At 33.8% G+C, this 16,635-nt stretch overlaps 1 protein-coding gene across 2 annotated transcripts in view; it reads left to right on the top strand.

The window, feature by feature from the left end:
- The window catches only part of LOC138708100 (histone acetyltransferase KAT7-like), a 77,943-nt gene that overhangs the window by 23,340 nt on the left and 37,968 nt on the right, over positions 1-16,635 (top strand). For both annotated transcript variants that reach the window (XM_069838288.1, XM_069838287.1), the window contains 6 exons: positions 3,673-3,785; positions 5,670-5,868; positions 8,533-8,615; positions 9,645-9,843; positions 12,297-12,412; positions 16,193-16,394. In XM_069838288.1, the coding sequence (XP_069694389.1) occupies positions 3,673-3,785; positions 5,670-5,868; positions 8,533-8,615; positions 9,645-9,843; positions 12,297-12,412; positions 16,193-16,394 (912 nt within the window). The remainder of the gene's footprint in view (positions 1-3,672; positions 3,786-5,669; positions 5,869-8,532; positions 8,616-9,644; positions 9,844-12,296; positions 12,413-16,192; positions 16,395-16,635) is intronic.

Here is a 16,635-nt window from a genome sequence, read left to right as displayed (position 1 = left end):
ACCTTCAAGAGAGGGAGGTTTAAATGCAATGATGTCAATTCTTCGATTGCTGCCCTCACTGGATATGCCGTGTACTTCTTCATATACTGAATAACCTTTGTTCCTTAAGGCAGTTGCTATTATAGATCTTACTGTATGATGCCGCGTATTTCGTAGAAGTTCACCATGTGGACAGGCCCCCAGGACATGGGCAAGGGTTTCAACCTCCCTGTCGCAATGTCGACAGAGGTTACTGCCCGAAGACCTGCCAGGTACACTACGCACAGCTGACACGTTCACATTCATCTTGATTGCTTCCCTCCACTCACTACAGGAAAGACCCTTGTGATTCTGGATCCACTTATTGGCCGGGTATATTGTTGATATAATAGCATGCCTTTGCCTTTATGTTTTTTCTGGCTCCAGTTCTCAAATGCTTTTTCTCTTAATACTTGCCGTACCTTTCGCGTATCTACAGTGCCATACTTGTACAAAATATTTGCTGATTCGGTGATATTGAGTGCTGTGAGACTGGATGCAATTTCTTGGGATAATTTCCTTGTAGCATGTAGGAAGGAATTATTGGATTTAAGCAATATCTTACATGCGTTTATATTTTGTAAGTGTAATTCCCATGCTGAACAGAATAAACCTAATCCCTTGAATTTTGTGTCTGTATACAACATATCTGTAGGAAGGTCATTAGGCAGTTGCAGTATTTCTTTCAGCACACCCCTTATCATAATATCTGCATCCACTATGAATTTATTAGAAATTTTTTTTGGAGGCACTGTCTGAAATGGATATATTAGACTAGGACAGATTGAGGTGTTAATGATGTTGTATTTTTGGTCCGCTTGTAAGTGTGGTGAAGAAATAAGCGATAGGTAAAATTCTACACATTGTTGTTTGTGCTGGATTATGTATTATATTTCTCTTGGATGACTCATTTGCATGATTTGGAGTAACCAGCGACACAACTATTTCATTACTTAAGATAGCCTTGCAAATAAGCGCAGAATATTTAGAGGCCCACCAAAAAATCTACAAGCCCACTTCTTAAGTACATGATTTACTTCGTCTTATACACAGGCTGGCATGGTTTGTTGACAGATTAGTTTTGAATGCATTCTGTTTTGGAAATGCATGGACGGATGATTCATTCATGGTAATAATCATTAAATTGATTGTTGTTTAAAAATAGACGTTCTTCCATGAGTGTTTAGCAGCACATAACAGTTGAAGCACACTGTTTGCTGGCAGAGTCGGATATTTATAGCCCTTAAGTCAAGCACATAGATTTGTCTTGCAAATTATAATAACCATCTAGCTTTGGAAATGGCGTCCTTGCGCCACCACCCACACATCTCTTTTGCCTTTTAAGAATAGTTGCATTAACACGCATTAATTCTACTTAAGTTACTGCTATTTTTTCTTCTTATATTGGCTTTAAATTCTTCAAAAGCATGCAGGTTATTTCAGTACACAATTTTTTAAGCTCCCGTATAAATAGGAATCATACAGTAAGATATTGATTTGTGAGTGGATTAAGAGTACTCTAGTTTTAGTTTTATACACATAGAGACACTATTTATTTATATATAATGAAAACTAATTTATTGCAAAACTAGCCGTACCCGTGCGCTCCGCTGCACCCGTTAGAGATAAATATAAAGTAATTACATAATTAAAATAGGACATTTGGTCCAGGGAACATTCGTGTTTGATAGAAGGATAAATCGTTTATTATGTTACTTAATTTAAATTGTATTTAAAATATTAAAATGCGGTCATTTTGATCCAGAGACCACTCATTTGGTGCAATGACAATTCCTTTAAATGTTTCTTAATTATTATTACCAATTATTTTTGGAAAAGCGAAAATTAACAAAAAATTTTGGCTACAGATTTGTTATTATGTTTAAATTATATTATATTATATTATATTATATTATATTATATTATATTATATTATATTATATTATGTAAAAAGTGTGTTGATAATGGATGTACTCGAATTAGAAAGTTTTTAATTTGTTGTGGGAGCTCTTGAATCTCAGGAGGAACAGCTTTTACTACAGCGCAACATAATCTGCTTGACTCATTACCCAATTTTTTTGCATTGCATTTATTGCATATATATTTTATGTATTTTAACACGATTCAATTGAGCATAGTTAAAATTTGAATTATACAATAATGGATTGCTAAGCTAACGTACTATTACTGCATAGGAAATCAATACACTCTCGTTCATTAATTCTCTGAGATAAAAATGAATATATTCATAAACATTATTTTAAGAAATACAGGAAATGAATATACAGAATAACCTATCAAGTTTTCTGTGCATAAGAAGCTATTTTAATCTTACCTTTCCTCAATTCACTCACAAGTTACTGTAATAACATTATAGCATTATGTCCATCCAGAGAAACTACACTTTCCAATGATGAAATAATAATTAATTATACAAATCGGTTAATTTAGCTTCTGATATTACTTCATACAAGCACAGAAACATTGTCTGTAGGCTATGTTTCATAGCTTTCGATTGTTGTGTCCAAGGCCCCTTATAGACGAAGTCTTTTGTTTTTTATTTCAATACACCGCCTTAGATGGCAGTTATTTTAACATTAAGACTCATTTATCTTTTTAAATATCAGTCCTATCAAAATTTTTCAAAGAATAAAACTTATCAGAAATAATTTTTAAAGAAACATTTGTTATGTAACATTTTTCACAAAAATCAATAATAAGCGAGGTATTTCGATTTATTTAATTCAGACCCCCTTATAACCCCCCTTTTAAATAATGTATTTTGAATGCCATATAGCCTAAAATCTAAGTTACAACGAACTTAATTTATATTCCAATTTTCATCGAAATCGGTTCAGCCATTATCGCGTGATAAGGTAACAAACATACAGACAGACAGACAGACATACAAACAAAAATTTCAAAAAAGCGATTTTCGGTTTCAGGGTGTTTAATTATATATGTTAGGACCAATTATTTTTGGAAAATCGAAAATTACCAGAAAAATTTCGGCTACAGATTTATTATTAGTATAGATGTTGTACTTTGTTTTTCAAAAACAAGGGGAGTACTGTAGGTAGTGGGATCCCATTGCTCAGTAAATACTGTATTTTCTGCAAACTGACTTGTGCATTCAAACTCCTTTTTGGGTATTAGAAAATGTATTGATATGATTTAATGTTATATGGAGAGTTACTAAATTTAATAGTCATTCTCATTACATTTAAGAGTCCAAAATCTTGACTCTTTTTCCAATACAATGAATGAGATGGTATTAAATAAAATGCAGAATATGAAACCTATTATTAAATTGTGGTAAATAGGAGTGAGAAATTATTCATTCATAGAAAATTAGTTGTAATGTAATGGGTGGAAATGACTATGGTTGTAGTTACAGATGAACAGTTATTTCTGTAATGGTGAATGGTACTAATGTCTCCCACAGTGTTTGTTAGAGAGTTGTAATGTCGTTTACCTTTTTTTTGATATATAAAATTGAATTCTCCAGCTAGTGTTATTGGGAAATATTTTTCAATATTTACCTCTTGTAACACATCAAGAAATAATATAATAATTAGGTTCTATAAACAGGGTTTGAGTATGTGGCTACAAGATTGTTTGTTTCTCATCACACATGAATTTTTTTTTTCCCAGGGAATTGGAAACAAAAGGAGATTTAATTTGAAATCAACTGCTCTTGATGATGAGCATGTGGGAGGAGCACCTTCTCATAGTGATGGAGTTAGACAGCCGATTAAGTTCAGGAGGTATGTGTTACACTGTATGTATTATAATCAACATCGAGGTGACTATAGGAAACAGCTATTACAATATATTTGAGAGTTTTATAGGAAGTGCATGAGGTATGAGAGGTATGAGCACACATACATGCTCTACCTTGGTGACTGGGAATTCTGGTATCCATCCTGAAATGCAATTTGTAAGAAGGAAACTGTTACAGTTAGAGGTAGATGGCAATCTACAAAACTTCTATTGTCAGAATTTGTGCCTTGTTTCAAAATTTTATTTCTGTGACAGGACCCGGTTTTTTATGTGTCTCCCTACTTTTGTTATATACTGTATGTAGAGGGTGGGCGTGTTACTGACTCCTTTCTTAGGTATTCTTTTCGCAATCCCTGCATATTTTTACACACAGACGCGGTATTTATTCCACCAGCTTACAGCGATCATCAATGGTCCTGCACCTTTCTGTATCACTCCCTTGGATATATAATCTGCATACGTTTTCTTTCTTTTCTTTTTTATCATCCGGCTGTTACATATAATTGACCTTTATCACTTTTCTACAATACTCTTTCCTATGTTCCACCTGCCTTCTTCTCCTACTTAGTCCCTCTCTTTCCGAGTTATCCATCTTATTCTTACTAATCTCATTTAAATAAACACTAACTTCTCTCAGTTCTTTATTAATTGTTCCCAACATGGTTTGCATTTAGTTGAACTCTTTCATAGTTATCCTATTTATTCACTTGAATCACTAACGTTCACTGAACACTTATTCCCACTAATCTAATCTGTATATTTTCCACCGAACTAGTTTCTGCACTTTCATTACATTTCCACTCCCACTTTCTTCATTATATTTGTATCAATACGTACTTATTTTCACTCCCTGGCTATTGTAACTTTCTCATCCTCTATGCTTTACCATCCTTTCTCTCATCATCACCATTTTCACTTTATCACTTTCCTATATTTTGTCTTGCCTGCACACCATTCATACATTGCACATTACAAATGTGTTATTCCGAAATTGTCTGTATAATCATGTTGCCAAAGTAGTATGTTAAGCGTTATGGAAAGAGCAATCTCTTAATTTCTAAAATACGGTTTTTTTCTCAAAGAATATTATTCTTTATGTTAAAGAATAAGATAAGCTGATTTTATAATCATATCTATGGAAAATGTATATCACAAATATGGTTATTCAGTGGTAGCTGCCTGTATTTCTTGCCCAATTCCCAAATATATCTTTGTCTTTGGGAGGTGGAGCAAAAAAAGGCTTTTGTCACTATTTCTAATGTATCTCGATCTACAATCCAGAACAAATATTTTGTAGGCTACCACACAATATTCTTTGTTACTGGTGAATTCAGAGTACAACAATTTAAAGATTTCTAAACAACCTCCAACAGCAAAGCATATTAACAATGCTTAGCAACTTTCACCATTAAACATGCTTTAAATTCTGTTTTTGAGGCATCTGAACTCAGAAAAACAATAGAGCTTAGCAATTGAAACACGACTACTTCTCAGGTCTGCCATGGGCAATGAGAAAAATTAGAAGTGCATACAATATTCCTTTTATTCCTTCTGGTAATATAAAACAAAAAAATATTCACATTAAAATTAAAATATTTTTCTCGTATATTGACACAAATCAGAAAATGTATTGTAATCTGAAAAAAGAAATCAAATTTCCTGTTTCAGTAACAGGAAGTCCATAAAATTCGTCTCCCCCCCCCCCCCCCAAAAATCAGAATTTGAAAATGAGAGGAAAAGAGCAAATATTTGCCTGGACTATGCACAAAATTCTTTCTGTATCATCCATACTCTGTACTCCCTTCAAAGAATGCTCAAATTTTAGACCAGGATTATATATATGGACATATTTTGTTTTTCACTTTCAGGCTTATGGACGAAGAGAATCTTGTACAAAGCAGAGTGAAAGATGACAATATGCAGAACTTAGAAGGTAGTGAAGATGAACAAGAAAAGGAGGTTAAGTATGACCTGAATGAAAATGTCAGGTCTTCGGTTTTGGACAGTGGTACCAGAAGAGTGACTCGAAGTATGACTAGAACTGGGAATTTTGATACTTCGCAGACAGTGAGTATAATTGCCACCAATGTTGGCATGTATTTGTATTGTGAAGAGAATTATATATTTAGGCCCGATTGTATAAACCATTTAATCTTAGATCAGAGGTTAAATTGATCCTTGTTTCAGCTGAACTTGGAATTTTGTGTTGTATAAAGTCTAATCTGAGATTAATTTGTCTCAAACTAAAGTCAACTTTGACTGAAGAAATTTCTCCGATTAAGTTAGATGATCCAAGTTCAGTTATTTCGTTTCTGTTTGAAATATACGAGTGACAGATTGTGCAAATAAAATATCCATTATTATTAATTTTAATAGATATGTTAAGTACATTTATATATATTTCTTTCAATTTCTTGCCTTAATACACAAACATTCTTATATTCTATACGGCTCTATTGTGTTCAGCAGTATCAAATAACATAACCTATAATTATATTATGTTTATAACAACCACTAATTATTAATGGATATGATAGGTACATTCATAAATGTTCAATTAACTGTATTACTAAACGAAAATTGTCGTTTTATAAAGCTTTATTATGTTTAGCAGTATCAAACACCATAACATGGTAACAACTTGGAGAACAGTCAACCTTCTTCTTATTGTCCGCCATTATTTACATAGCACAAAAAACCAGTGTCTCCAACAGAATGTAATACGGAAAGTCGCCAAAAAGTAGTTGTAAAGTCGCTAGATTTCTCATTATCAACAAAGAAAGATTAAATTTTGTCACTATGGGATGCTAAAAAGGTCCCTAAATCCCTATTTAAGCAATATAAAAGTTAAATGAAATTGTTGTTGAAAAAGAGTTAAAGTCACTAGATTGGCAACACTGAACAAACCTGTATAACATGGTGCGCACATCACGTATTTCACTGTTTATGCGATGTTGCCAAATCCTTTTCATGTGAACTTAGATTGCATTTGAACCAAGGTAATTTGATCGCAGAAAAGTTTTATACAATAGAAGAAGTGTCTGAACTCGGTTCACTTTCCGATCTTCGATCAAAGTTGATCTTTAGTCAGGGAGTTTTATACAATTGGGCCTTAGTCCTACTCAATTATTGGTAACAATTTTTGATAGTATTTATTTATTTGCTTATGTCTTAAAATGCAATAGAACTTCCTAGATTTGTTATTGCCCATAAATACGATCAGAAACACAACAAAAATCAGTTAACAGAATTTTGTTCTTGCTTCCCACTCTCTATCATGTACCATAGTAGATTGGTGTGCCTGGCTCTGAACATATGGTCTCTGACCATGTTGATGTTCGGGTACTCTCATAATTTATATTTGATATTGGCCCTAACAGTGGAGATCATTTAATTATAGCCAAAATTCTATTCATTGTTTGTGCTGTATTGTGCATTACATGTCTCTTGGATGACACATTTGTGCGATCTCTAATAACATATGTCACAGCTGTTTCATTACATAACATAGCCTTGCAAATATGCATGGAATATGTAGAGGCCCACCAAAAAATCTACAAGTCCACTTCCTTAGGTACATGACTTACTTCTACACAGGCCGGCATGATTTGTTGACAAATCAGTTTTGAATGCATTCTGTTTTGTGAAATGCATTGACAAATGATCCCTTCTTGCTAATAATCATTGAATTGTTTGTTGTTTAAATTAGACGTTCATCTGTGAATGTGTAGCAGCACATGACAGTTGGAAGCACACTGTTTGCTGGCAGAGTCGGATATTCATAGCCCCTTAAGTCGAGCACATAGATTTGTCATGCAAATTACAATGACCATCTACCTTTGGAAATGACGTTCTTGCGCCGCCACCCACACATCTCTTTTGCCTTTTAAAAATAGTTGCATTAACACGCATTAATTCTACTGAAGTTACTGCTATTTTTCCTTCTTATATTGGCTTTCAATTTCTTCAAAAGCTTGTGGGATATTTCAGTACACAATTTTTTAAGCTCCCGCATAAATAGAAATCATACAGTAAGATATTGATTTGGGAATGGATTAAAGAGTACCTTAGTTTTAGTTTTATACACATATAGATACTATTTATATATATATATATATATATATATATATATATATATATATATATAAGGAAAAATAATTTATTGCTAAATGTTGTTCTTTATTTTTCAAAAATAAGGGGAGTACTGTAGGTAGTGGGATGCCATAGCTCAATAAATACTGTATTTCCTGCAAACTGACTTATGCATTCGAACTCCTTTTTGGCTATTAGAAAATTTATTGATATGATTTCATTTTATATGGAGAATCTTTTTCCAATACAATGAATGAAATCAAGTTAGGTAACATGCAGAATATGAAGTCTATTATTAAATTGTATTAAATAGGAATGAGAAATTATTCATCCATAGAAAATTAATTATAATATAATAGGTAGAATTGAATATGCTTGTTGTTACAGATGAACAGTTATTTCTGTAATGGTGAGTGGTACTAATGTCTTCCACAGTGTTTGTGACAGAGTTATAATGTAGTTTACTTTTTTTGATACATAAAGCTGAATTTTCCAGGTAGTGGCATCGGGAAAGATTTTTGAACATTTACATCATATAACACTTGAAGGAATAATGTAATTATGTTCTATAAACAGGTTTTGATTATGTGGTTACAAGATGTATGTCTATCACACATGGACTTTTTTTTTTTTTTCCAGAAATCCACTGCTCTTGTTGATGAGAATGAAGGAACACCACCTTGTCATAATGATGGCGTTAGACAGCCGATTAAGTTCAGGAGGTATGTGCTACACTCTATGTGTAATAACATTGAGGTGACTATAGGAAACGGCTATTACAGTATATTTGTGAGTTTTGTAGGAAATGCATGAGATATGAGAGGTATGAGCACACATACAGGCTCTACCTTGGTGATTAGGAATTCAGGTATCCATCCTGAAAAGCAGTCTATAAGAAGGAAACTATTAGAGTTTAGGAAGTGGATGGCTGTCTACGAAACCTCTATTGCCAGAATTTGTGCAATATGTAAAAATTATATCTCTGTGACTAGACACGGTTTTTTGTGTCTCCCTACTTGTCTTATATACTGCATGTAGAGTGTGGGCTTGATTCTAGCTCATTTCTTATGTATTCTTTTCGCACTCCCTGCATATTTTTACACGCACACACACAATCTGTATATTTTCCGCCGAACTAGTTTCTACACTTTCATTACATTTTCTCTCCCACTTTCTTCATTATATTTGTATCATTATTTACTTACTTTCACACCCTGGCTATTGTATCTTTCTCATCCTCTATACTTTAACATTTTTTTCTGTCATCACCATTTTCACTTTATCACTTTCCTATATTTTGTCTCTCCTGCACACCATTTTCACTTTTTCAATTTCCAATGTTTTGTCACTCATTCACCAATCTCTTAAGATATAACTTTTCTCTCCCTAACTTCTTGCCACTGATGTACCTCCATTCGGTGTCGCTAATGTTACTTCATCCCTTCCAGTTCTTGCAGAATCTTGACTTCTTATCTTAGTTTCTTGAGAAATAGGTATTCATACATTACACATTACAAATGTGTTGTTGCGAAATTCTCTGTGTATAATCATGCTCCCAAAGTAGTATGTTTAGCATTATGAAAAGTGCAATCTCTTAATTTCTGAAATACCAGTATTTTTCTCTCAGAATATTATTCTTTATGTGTCCTCCAATCCTCAGTACTCCCTTGAAAGAATGCTCTAGTTATAGACCAGGGCTGTATATAATTACTGTTAAATTACTATGGATGTATTTTGTTTTTCACATTCAGGCTGATGGAGGATGAGAATCTTGTACATAGTAGAATGAAAGATGACAATATGCTGGACTTAGAAGGTAGTGAAGATGAACAAGAAAAGAAGATTAAATATGATAGAAATGAAAATGTCAGGTCTTTGATGTTTGATTGTGCTACCAGAAGAGTGACTCGAAGTATGACTAGAACTGGAAATGTCGATACTTTGCAGACAGTGAGTATTTTTGCTAGCAATGTTGGCTTTTATTTGTATTGTGAAGAACATTAAATATTTAGTTCTACTGAATTATTGGTAACAGTTTTTGATAGTATTTATTTATTTTCTTATGTCTTAAAATGCAGTAGAACTTCATAGATTTGTTATTGCCCATAAGTACCATCAGAAACACAACAAAAATCAATTAACATAATTTTGCTCTTGCTTCCCACTGTCCATCATGTACCATAGTAGATTAGTGTGCGTGGCTCTGAATATATGGTCTCCGACCTTGTTGATGTTCGGGTACTCTCATAATTTATATTTGATATAGGCCTTAACAGTGGGGGATCATTTAATTATAGTCAATATACTGCTCATTATTGTTTGTGCTGTATTAATTATACATTACATTTATGCATCATATCGAGTAACCAGTGACACAACTGTTTCATTACATAATATAGCCTTGCAAATAAGCAGAGAATATATAGAATTCCTCCAAAATATCTACAAGCCCTATTTTTTAGGTACATGATTTACTTCATCTTATACAGTGAAACCTCTTATTTACTGACATCAAAGGGATGTAATAATCTGTCCACATCTGGGAGTTGTCTTTTATTGGGAGGGAGGCTCCCCAATCTAAGAGTAAATTTATAATATGCATTACATATCCCTTCACGCTTTAAATTAAATGTATTACTATAGTTTAGTTCTCAATACAGTCTACTGTACTACAGTAAATTTTTTGCAACTTTGAACTACAGTAGACAAGACCGAAACATGAAAATACATTACTGTGCCATGCAATTTTATTCTAGGTAATTTACAGTTTTCAAATTAACCCTTACATTCAGGTGCAATGTCTCTCGAAACAATACAACCGATTGAAGTGAAGAAATAATCCTATTAACCTTATCATGTATTGAATACAATTTCACGATCGTGCAAGCCTTGGACACTTCAGACAGATTAAATTATATGACTGTGTTTATCCACCCTGCTTCCAGCTACTCTAACAAGGAGTAGCCGGCTTAGCTAGTGGTAGCCTACGAAACCCTTATTGTGTTCTTTCATGTTAAAGAATTTCTGTACAGTTCTCAAAACTCAATTTTCCATTTTTGTAACACATTAGGTCTTGAAATCCAAGTTCTGTCTCAGTCAGTACGTAAAGCAAGCTTTAGGACTGTGAAACAGCTGTCTGTGTCCGTGTCTGAGAGTGTCCGTAAACGAGAGTTAAATTTATCATTATTTCTATATTATTTCAGTTCGGACATAAAATTCTGTCCGTATATGAGGAGTGTCTGTAAGGAGAGGTTTCACTGTACACTGGCCGACATGATTTGTTGACAAATCAGTTTTGAATGCATTGTGTTTTGTGAAATGCATTGACAGATGATCCATTCTTGCTGATAATCATTAAATTGTTTGTTGTTTAAAATAGATGTTCATCCATGAGTGTGTAAAAGCACATGACAGTCGGAAGCTCACTGTTTGGTGGCAGAGTCTGATATTCATAGCCCCTTATGTCAAGCACATAAATTTGTCTTGCAAATTATAATAACCTTTGGAAATGACGTCCTTGTGCCAACATCCACACATCTCTTTTGCCTTTTAAGAAAAGTTGTATTAACACGCATTAGTTCTTCTGAAGTTGCTGCAATTTTCCTTCTTATATAGGCTTTCGATTCTTCAAAAGCATGCGGGTTATTTCAGTACACAATATTTTAAGCTCCCCCTTAATAGAAATCATATGGTAAGATATTGATTTGGGAATGGATTAAGAGTACGCTAGTTTTAGTTTTATACATATATAGATATTATTTATAGTGAAAACTAATTTATTGCAAAATGGTGTATTTTCATTTTCAGAATCAAGTTGAGTACTGTAGTTAATGGGATCCCATAGCTCAATAAATACGGTATTTTCTGCAAACTGACTTGTGCATTCAAACTACTTTTTGGCTACTGGTATTAGAAAATTTATTGATATGATTTTATTTTATATGGAGAGTTACTAATCTAATAGTGATTCTCATTACATTTTTAGTCCAAAATCTTCATTCTTTTTCCAATGCAATGAATGAAATTAAATTAAGTAAAACGCAGAATATGAAATGTATTATTAAATTGTGTTAAATAGGAGTGACAAATTATTCATCTATAGAAAATTAGTTGTAATGTAATGGGTGGAAATGAGTATGGTTGTAGTTACAGATGAACATTTATTTCTGTAATGGTGAATGGTACTAATATTTTCCACAGTGTTTGATAGAGAATTGTAATGTAGTTTACTTTTTTTGATACATAAAGCTGAATTCTCCAGCTAGTGGCATCGGAAATCATTTTTGAATATTTGCCTCATATAACACATCAATAAATAATATATTTAGGTTCTTTTAGCTGGGATTGAGTATGTGGCTACAAAATTGTATGTCCGTCTTCACACATGTATTTCTTTTTTCCAGAGAATTGGAAGAAAACGGAGATTTAGTTTGAATTCCACAGCTCTTGATGATGAGCAAATAGGAGGAGCATCTTCTGATAGTGATGATGGAGTTAGACGGCCGATTAAGTTCAGGAGGTATGTGTTACACTGTATGTATAATAATCATCATCGAGGTGACTATAGGAAACAGCTATTACAGTATATTTGTGAGTTTTGTTGGAAGTGTGTGAGGTATGAGAGCAGGGGCGTGCGGTGTATTTTTTGTGTGGGTAGGCTCTGAAATTTACTTATTGACATTTCTTTTATACACATTAGTCATGAATGTGATTCACAAGGATTTACCGTCCCTTACGGAGCTTATTTTTAGCTTCAGAAAAGTAGCCAATTAAAGAAATGGCACTTCTGAATAGTTCATTCTCTATTTGTAAAATTTTTTACCTGTAAAACTAAAAAAAAAAGGTATTTTACTAATAACTTCAAATTAATGTAACTCTGAAAATATTGCAATGAGGACAAAATGTTTATATGACATCTTTTTCTCAGAATGGCCTTATGCAGTAACAACTGTTTCACTGTCCCAGGTAGAACTGTCTTCTAATATGTCTTGAAAAAATCCAGTAAATTCACCCTATGTTCCCTTACAGTCTAAACAAGACGCGATGTAAAATTCCATCTAGTTGGAGCATGTCTGGGCATTTTTTAAAGTGTATTCTTTAAGTCGTTGTGTTCATTTGGACGATTTACTGAAGAAAGAACCCAAACCAGTTAAAGTCTGTAAAAATATTCTGCACTCTTTCAATCACGTAAGTGACTGCAACAAGATTAAATTTAATTTATGACTGAAACAGTGCACAAATATTGCCTTAGGATATTTTTCAAGAACTTCAGCTCTCAGTCCATGGCTGGTCGCCATGACAGCAGCTCCATCGAACGTTTGAGCAACGAGCTTGTTACTTATGTCATACTCAGTGGCTATATTTTGGACATGTTCGAATAAACCACTGGCAGATCTATCATTGCTTACATAAGTAAAACATATGAATCTTTCATTAATCTCACCATTCTCTGAATCAACACACCTAAGAGTGGTTGAAAGCTGGGATGCATTCATAATGTCTGAAGTTTCGTCTAGCATGATTGCAATAAATGACGTTTTTGAAAGTTCTTGTTTTATGTTATCCATAACAACATCACTTACAGCAAGAATCAAATCATTCTGTAATCGATTTGAAGTTCCGCGGAATGTGGTAGAGGTTTCCATATGATGGCTGAGGTTAAGTCATATTTTGCAAGGTAATTGAGCGCACATAAATATACTCCTTTGTTAACTGCCTCTTCTGACTCCCAATGACCACGAAATGGCAATTCATGTATGGCTAGAAAACAGACTGTATCAATTAACCTCTTCAATATTTCCCTGTTCTTTCGCACCATTTCATTGTGTTGCTCGACACTGACACGAAGTTGTGATTCTAACTGTACGTCTATTCGAGATGATCCAAATGACTTAGACTGTAAAACACTAAAAATATGTGCCTGTGACTTTTCATGTTTATTAATGGCATTGTGCAGATTGTTTAGATTATCATAACCATTTTTAGACCAAACTGTTTCTTCTTTAGAAAACATAAGACAGGGCCAGCAAAAGAGTATTTAATTTCGCACTTCCTGCAATCCACTGAGATTTCTGATATTGGGACGCTTGAAAATGTCGGGTATATTCTTTTCCTTTGTCTTTATGAGCTGCAAAAAGCGTTGGCATTTCAGGACATGGTCGATCACTTTGTATTATGTTTAATTTTTCTTGCAAAGAATGTAGTCGAAATGGGTGTTTCAACAATTTTTCGGTAGGACATAACGAATCGCCCATTCTTAATCAATATTTAATTTATACACAGAAAACAACAAAATAAATTGTCACTTACAAAGAAACAAATCTTCAAATAACTGAGAGATCCTGAACACTATCTCATTTGACAAACAAATCGCATGTTTCACACACACTGCCAAATTCAACAATCAACACTGCTTTCTTCTGCAGGAACTTAACAAACCAGGACAAGCGATAATCCCAGTGCTTATTCTCTCTCTGTACGGGCGTATAGGCAATACAGTGGTGGACGAGGAAATTTTCCATCCTTGTCTACTGTCCACGCATGTGCCAGCACTGTAAAATGAGGCTAAAGGCAAGCTGTGAACGAAGAACTGCCTTACTGCAGAAATGTAGTTAATGCAGAACATTTATATATGAAGTGCAGAATACACTTTATTAAAAGTGTTTATCTGTGAGCTGAATGAGATAAAATGATACATGAATTTGAAGTGTATGTAGGGTATGCAGCGCTTACCCGCTTACCCTAAATGCACGCCCCTGTATGAGAGGTATGAGCACACATATAGGCTCTACCTTGGTGACTGGGAATTCCGGTATCCATCCGGAAATTCAGTCTATAAGAAGGAAACTATTACAGTTTAGGAAGTGTATGGCTGTCTACGAAACCTTTATTGCCAGAATTTGTGCTTTACGTCAAAATTATATCTCTGTGACAAGACGCAGTTTTTATGTGTCTCCCTACTTGTGTTATATACTGCATGTAGAGGGTGGGCATGATTCTCACTCATTTCTTAGGTATTCTTTTCGCACTCCCTGCATATTTTTATGCTCGCACGCACACGCGCACACACACACACACACACACACACACACACACACACACACACACGCGCGCACCACATACACACAATCTGTATATTTTCCAACGAACTAGTTTCTACACTTTCATCACATTTACACTCCCACTTTCTTCATTATATTTGTATCATTATTTACTTACTTTCACACCCTGGCTATTACTTGTATCTTTCTCATCCTCTATGCTTTACCATCCTTTCTGTCATCATCACCATTTTCACTTTATCACTTTACAATGTTTTGTCACTCATGCACCAATCTCCTAAGTTATAACTTTTCTGTCCCTAACTTCTTCCCACTGATGTACCTTTATTTGGTGTCGCTAATGTTACTTCATCCCTTCCAGTTCTTGCAGAATCTTGACTTCTTTTCTTAGTTTCTCGAGAAGTATTCATACATTACACATTACAAATGTGTTCTTGCGAAATTCTGTCTGTATAATCACGTTGCCAAAGTAGTATGTTAAGCATTACTGTAAGAGCAATGTCTTAATTTCTAAAATACTAGTATTTTTCTCCCAGAATATTATTCTTTATGTTAAAAAATAAAATAATCTGATTTTATAATCAAGTCTTCAGGAAAATGCACATCACAAATATGGTTATTTACCGAAACCTCCCTATCTTTCTGCGGAATGATTCTGGCCCAATTCCCAAACAAATCTTTTCCTTTGGTAGGTGAAAAAAAAGTCTTTTGTCACTATTGCTACTGTATCCCGATCTATAACCCAGAAAAAATTATTTTGTAGGCTAGCACACAATATTCTTTTGTTATTGGTTAATTCAAAGCACAACAATTTAAAAATTTCTACATAACCCCCAACAACGAAGCATATTAACAAACCCTAGCAACTTTTACCATTAAACATGCCTTAAATTCTATTCTTGAGGTATCTGACATCAGACAAACGCTAGATCTTAGCTATCGAAATTTTCCTCGTACATCAGAAAAGAATTGTAGTCTGAAGAAAAATCAAATATTCTGTTTCAGTAACAGGAAGTCCAGAAATAGCGTCCCCCACCAAAAAAAAATAATAATAATAATGAATTTTTTTAGTCTGAAAATGAGAGGAAGAGCGCAAATATTGGCCTTTACTATGCACAAAATGCTTTCTGTGTATTCCAATCCTCTGCACTCCCTTGAAAATATGCTCAACTTTTAGACGAGGACAGTATATAATTACTATTAAATTAATATGGACATAATTTGTTTCTCACTTTCAGGCTGACGGAGGATGAGAATCTTGTACATAGGAGAGGGAAAGATGACAGTATGCGGACCTTAGAAGGTAGTGAAGATGAACAAGAAAAGCAGATTAAAATTGAGTCAAATGAAAATTTCAGGTCTTTGCCTTTGGACTATGCTTGCAGAGGAGTGACTCGAAGTATGACTAGAACTGCAAATGTTGTTGATACTTTGCAGACAGTGAGTATAATTGCCACCAATGTTGGCATGTATTTGTATTGTGAAGAGAATTAAATATTTACTTCTACTCAATTATTTGTAACATTCTTTGATAGTATATATTTATTTAGATATGTATTAAAATGCAGTATAACTTCATAGATGTGTTATTGCCCATAAATAGCATCAGAAACACAATAAAACTCAGTCAACAGAATTTTGCTCTTGCTTCCCAGTATCTATGATGTAGCAGACTGGTGTG

Source organism: Periplaneta americana, chromosome 10, assembly GCF_040183065.1.
Source record: "Periplaneta americana isolate PAMFEO1 chromosome 10, P.americana_PAMFEO1_priV1, whole genome shotgun sequence".
Classification (NCBI taxonomy): domain Eukaryota; kingdom Metazoa; phylum Arthropoda; class Insecta; order Blattodea; family Blattidae; genus Periplaneta; species Periplaneta americana.
The sequence above is the reverse complement of the archived record's forward strand: the minus strand, read 5'-3'. Positions and strand labels throughout refer to the sequence as shown.